The sequence below is a fragment of the Sprattus sprattus genome (genome assembly GCF_963457725.1).
Source record: "Sprattus sprattus genome assembly, chromosome: 18".
Taxonomy (NCBI): domain Eukaryota; kingdom Metazoa; phylum Chordata; class Actinopteri; order Clupeiformes; family Clupeidae; genus Sprattus; species Sprattus sprattus.
In genome coordinates, this window is record NC_137916.1 from 24,213,713 (window position 1) to 24,219,651 (window position 5,939).

Genomic DNA, 5,939 nt, shown 5'->3' on the forward strand with positions numbered 1-5,939 from the left:
TTCTTTATTGGGCATTTTTCTTTTTTGTTTTCAAAAGTCAATCACATACTTTCAACCCGATTGATCTTACAGAAAGTTTGGTGAACCACTTACCTACAGCAAAGTGGGGAAAAACTGTCAGTATCTCTGGGGAAATGGGAAAAATCTGTCAGTATTTCTAGGAAAATGGGTTTCCTGGGAATGTTGTTATGGGAGCAGCTGTGGAATTTGCATATTTTGACAGAATGTGACTGCATTTTTTGCAGTGAATGGCCTTTGAGTGTGAAATAAGGATTGAATCTGCACCTTTAAGAAATGTACACAAACATACGGCTGTGATTTCCCTCCAAAATGCCAGATCTCTTTCTAGTTCCATCCCCAGAGTAAAAAGGTTTGAAACTGAAACACTGGGTTTCATTAACAGTCAAGAGGAGTTCCTGGGAACTTGAGTTCCCTTGAGAGGGTTTCTGGGTGTCAAGGAGTAACACAATAAAGTTCTCAGGAAAGAAGAATTCACTGTTCAGCACACCAGTTGATTAAACTCACATGTTGGCAACAGAGGTGGGTAAGCTGTCTGATAGAGATTATTGTCTTTGTTTAATGAAGTCATTCCAGCAATCATTTACCAAATGTCTGTGCTTTATTCAAAACCTTTAAAAAAAAACATTCAACAGGAATAATGTATATCATTAACATCAGTAGTGGTTATCAATTGTGTAAGACGGTACAAATTAATAAAAAAGAAAACCTTCTATGGTCCAAATGCTATCATATTTACATAAACTACATAAAGGCAGTTTTTTTATTCTTTAAAATAAGTATCAGACTAAAACAATACCATATGCATACAAACTTCACATAACCACTCAGAGCATTGCTGCCCAGGCACATGTTAATGATTGAGTTAGGTCCTTCAAAATGAAACCTCTATATAATTTCATACAGTTCAGAGCATTTCAGACGCATATTTAACTCATGTTTCTGATTTGGTTAGTCCAGATTTAAAATCCTGAGATTTTTGAAAAACAAACAGACAAACTCTCCTTCAATTTTACTCAAAGTTCATCACACCCTCGAACCCGTGGTATGTGAATGGATCCAGCGTGGGTGTGCACATGTCATCCTTCAGGCAGGCCATCTTGTTGTACTCACAGCTGTTCTCGGAGCCTGGCTCGAAGAACACCCCGTCGGGTGAGTGGATGGACGGGTCCTCGTCAAAATAGTTGTGTGGTCTCAAAATCACGCCGCCGCCATTGCCAACGCTCACTGTGTTGGGAATATCCTCTGCATGTGGAATGTGCAGGAAGCCTGCAGTTACCCAGGCAACGAGATCCTGAGAGACAAATAGAGAGCCAATGAGCAACATTTAGGTTGAGACACAAAATCTCAAAATGCCCAAATCTCGAAATGTATTAAGCTGTAGTTACTTAAAGACTAGATGTTACATGGAATATCTGTGGTACATTTCTGTGTTAAAATGTTCGAAAGGTAGAAAGAGATATGCTATCTGTACATTTCCATATGAGAAATAAACAGCTGACGTCCTGAAACATGAACATACTTTGAGCATAACTGAAGAAAGAAAGTTAATAAGTAATTTTACCACTCACCTCATTTACAATGGACTCATTATCTGCTATGAATTTGCTGAAGTCTACCGCAGGCGACCACATGTCATTCTGGCTATAGAGGCTGCTACTGGTCTGCTCCTCATCTTTATGCTTGGTGATGGCCACCTTGTATCTGAGAGAGAGAGAGAGAGAAAGAGAGACAGAGAGAGAGAAAGAGAGAGAGAGAGAGAGAGAAAGAGAGAGAGAGAGAGAGAGAGAGAGAGAGAGAGAGAGAGAGAGAGAGAGAAAGAAATACTCTTACTACATGGAGGGTGGGGTTAGATTAGGGCCGGGGTTAAGTTTGGGACGAGCACCAAGGAGTGTGAAGAAAATAAAAATGGGAGTGAGAGGAAGAAATTCACCTTGCCCAGGACATGGACCTCTCTTCCGGCTCGCTCTCCGGGAGGTGTTCCCCCGCAAAACTGACCACCTGGATCTTATAGGAGCGCTGGTGACCCCAGCGGTTAGTGCGGTCACTGGCCACGTGTAGATAGCGGGGCATAGGCTGGCCGTAGCGCAGAGCGGCCTCCTGTTCTGTGCTAAGCTGGTTCTCCACCAGCCGAGGGACCTTGGCCTTCCTCTCTGGCTTCCATGGCAGTTCCACCTCTTCATAAGTCATGTCTTTAGTCTGGAAGACATTCTTAACACCTTTGAAGGATTGGATGGAATGTTTTGTGAAATAAGGTGATGATAGATAGATAGATAGATGGAAATGTAGGTCATCCATAGTAGCTTATACACTGTGGTTGCAGTTCTTGAATGATTTGAATGATTAAGACGTAAGGGCAATGGCTCTTGTTTCACCACTTGCCACTTTGAAAAATATGATTAATGAACCAGAGCACAACTATGTCAATGATAGTGGTCATGACTTCATTTGTGTCTGTGAAACATTGAATGAAATTGAAAACTAAATTGAAACTAAATTGAAACTGAATTGAATTGAATTGATTTGAATTGACTTGTATTGATTTGAATTGAACGCCTTTTCTAAACATATGTGGACCCTTCAGAAACAGAAGGACAAGAATATTTAATTCTGAGACTCCAAATATGAGCATATTCAACAAATTGAGACAGCCTTCGGATCCCACTTCTATTCCACAAGAGAAATGTAGTAGAACACATTGGAAACCACAATTAAAATGCAATTATCCATGTATGTATACAAACCTCCATGTAATTTTACTTTAAGAGCAATGAGTAAAAAATGCTCCCCATTCGTTTATTCTATTGGTATTCTGTATGGATTGTGTGTACTAGCAAAAACTGGTAACACAATTTGAAACGGGGCCACAGCACTTAAACATATTTTATGGAATGGTAGATTACCTCATCCTCTCCACAACACCCACAACCCTTATTGGTTATAATACTGTCTGCCAGAAACCATATGTAGAAATGCCTTAGGGACACCATCTGCTGAAAGCAGAACCTCAATAACACAGCTGTTCTTGGTGCTGTAGCATGTACATCCATTAGACTTTAAGTCCAAGGTCATAAGCAGGGTCTTTTAAATACCAAGGTCAAAGGTGTCTGCGTGCGACCTCCTTACCTTTCTCAAAGTTAGTTTAGTGTGTCGAGTCTGTCACTCATTATCTATATGTGAATTAAGACACCAATCAAGCAGAAAGTATCAAAGCGGTGCGTTCGTAAATTAGTTTAGTCGTTCGGTTATTAGTCGATAAATAAAACACGTAAAATCCACCTTGTATAACGCTGCCTCTTCCCATGGCATATGCAAGTTCGTCAAAGATAGCTAGATGTAGACAAATGTGGCCCAAATGAGTTCCACAGTCTTTCAGAATATTATGTAGAATCTAAAAGACTTCATTCGTGTGTGATTTCATTTTCTTAGATTTTTCATTGTTCAGCATGGCTCTAGAATCTGGGTAACCATGAGTTCATCACTATTTGCAATTTTTCAGTCGGCAACAGAAAAAAGATGTAATTGGACACTGAGCCTATGGGGACTGTTCGCCATTACATTATTCAGAAGGACACTTGAGTGAAGACCTCCGCCAAGGCCAAATCCCCTATCACGCAATGTTTACGAATGTGAAACACTCTCCGTGGAACCGCCCCGTGATTAGAACCCGCTCAAAAATGTAATGGGTTCTTCCTCGGCCCATGCTTCACCCTTCCACGAAGATTCCTGAACATCAGGCCGGAAGTTTAATACGTAATTATGCTGACAAACAGCCTAACAAACATACAAACCGCACGGAAAACATAACATACGGATTTAACAAGCAATTATAAACGCATGGCTAAAAGCATTGCGCACGCTAGTGATGGTATGATATTACTAGTGAGCAAGACATTTCCATATGTTAAAGGTAAGGTCAAACGCTGATATTGTGTGATGCCACAATCCTACCCAAAAAAATCAATACTCACCCAGGATATCTAGGTCCACTTTGAAGTTAATGAAGTGAGTGTGGATATTCCCCAGGGTGTTTTCTGCAACCTGGTGGCCATATCGTAAACTCCCATCCATTTTGAAAGATGATGATATGTAACCTGTGGCATGCACCCTGGCCTCAACGGATCCGCTCTGGTAAAATATGAAGTCCCAGATATAGTCGTAATTCCCAATGGCAGTGATGCTTCTGATCACTAAAGCACTGTTTGCCAGACCTCCGTATTTGTTATGAAAAAAGTCAGAGAAGTGTCTGCGCAATGGCCTGCCAATGTCATGCTCAAAAACACAGATTGAATTTCTGAACCGGTGTGGTTGATTCACGTCGATGTAACGGTTCGTGTCTATGTAGGTAGCTCCATACGGGCAATCGACTCCACGCACCAACTCATGCGCAAAGCGGCCAATACCAATACTGGAGTCGAGGAACTTGGTGAGAATCATGCCAGGTGTTACTGACCCATAGACAGACATTGCCTCCTGAACACTGAGTTCATATGCAATTCTCTCTCCTCTAAACTTTATATCAAATGCTCGCATGCCGGTCAGAGAGCTCATTCCAAACGCAAAAGCCCAATCCATGTACATAACCTGGTTATCCTTAACACTAAAGCGTTTACCTTGAGGGTAAAACTGCTGGGGACCAATACCTATCGGTTTACTGCGAGGTTTTAAGGAGGCGTAGTTAGGAATTTTCTTGTAAACTATTTTAGTTACATTGTCATTCTTATATGAGTTTTTCAATTCCTCAATTGTATCAAAGTATTGACCATTGTAAAGCAATTTCTGTAGATACCAATGGGATGAGTTGACGCTTTGGTGGTTTATCAACACTTCGAAACCAACTGGATGGATATACATCCCGCTCATGTCCCGAAAAAAAGACACCCATGTCTCTCTGTCCCCAGTGCTCACCCCACGGGGCATTCCCTCAAACATACTCAGTGGCTTCTTAGCGCTGTAGCCGAAACTTTCCTTCAGTATTCCCTCCAATGTCGCAAACACCTCACGAGACATGAATTCAAAAAGCTGCACATATTCGCCAATGGTGACGGGGCGTGCGGTTATTTTAAACTCGGCCAGATCGTACTTCTCCTTCGTTACATCTCGATGGGTGAGCACACCTCCAAGTGGGCCCACCACATATTCCTTAATGTACCCATTGGAGCCGTAGAAAACCACCACTGATGCTTCCCTAGCTGGCTTAGGGACATTTTCATCCAAATAACGGAGCGCATCAGCTTTCTTCGGGAGCACTAAATCGATCAGAAAAATAAAGTTCTCCGAGGGTTTGGCTGTGGCAGAGCGTGATATTCCCAAACTCTTCTGTGCCCACATATAGTCCCGGACTTTTTGGTATTCATCCTCTGACAGGTCTGCAAATATCGAACCGTGGTCATTGTGTTGGTATTTCCAGATTTTCTGGGAGGTCTGGCATTTAGGTACCCTACTGGAGTTCAGGCATATTAACACAATGTTGGTAATAACCGAAACAAGAGCGAACAGTACCAAGATGCATTTGACCAACGAATTTGTAACTTGGGCAACCATCCTTCACAAGTAGTTCTTCGGGAAGTGAGGGCTGAGGAAAACATGTGAGAGTTTGGTTTCGCGCAAAAGGCAGTGGATTGAATTGGTTATGCAGAAACCACACCCACTTCTCTCCGTCTCTAGTCAAGCCTTTAATGCATCTCCAGGAGCTCTTGAAAACGTAAAACCAGCACACACGCACTTAATTTCGACCATGAACTATAGCAGTTATTCATTTGAGTTCGCCGTCTGTTCTTAACAGAAATGCAAATCGTGTTGAATAAAAACCCATATGCAGGATATGAAACTGACTGATGATGGCAGACGCTATAGGAAACATAGTTTCAATATACAAAACAAATAAGCACATTAAAGGCCTAGAATAAAATGATGACTAC

The 5,939-nt window shown here is 41.7% G+C and overlaps 1 protein-coding gene across 1 annotated transcript; it reads right to left on the reverse strand.

The window, feature by feature from the left end:
• Window positions 1-618: 618 nt before the first annotated feature.
• aoc2 (amine oxidase copper containing 2) lies at window positions 619-5,564 on the reverse strand. The gene is made up of 4 exons (XM_080855962.1): window positions 3,990-5,564; window positions 1,952-2,237; window positions 1,590-1,722; window positions 619-1,312 (listed from the first exon to the last, which is right to left on the reverse strand). Exons 1-4 carry the CDS (start codon window positions 5,560-5,562, stop codon window positions 1,031-1,033), a joined length of 2,274 nt encoding a protein of 757 aa, XP_080712088.1. The 5' UTR covers window positions 5,563-5,564; the 3' UTR covers window positions 619-1,030.
• Window positions 5,565-5,939: the final 375 nt, after the last annotated feature.

Excerpts from the sequence above, each read along its gene's own strand:
- aoc2 (XM_080855962.1), bottom strand. The coding sequence starts at position 5,562 with ATGGTTGCCCAAGTTACAAATTCGTTGGTCAAATGCATCTTGGTACTG. Across the intron at positions 2,238-3,989 it reads AGTGGACCTAGATATCCTGG|GTGTTAAGAATGTCTTCCAG; the intron begins GTGAGTATTGAT and ends AATCCTTCAAAG. Across the intron at positions 1,723-1,951 it reads AGGTCCATGTCCTGGGCAAG|ATACAAGGTGGCCATCACCA; the intron begins GTGAATTTCTTC and ends TCTCTCTCTCAG.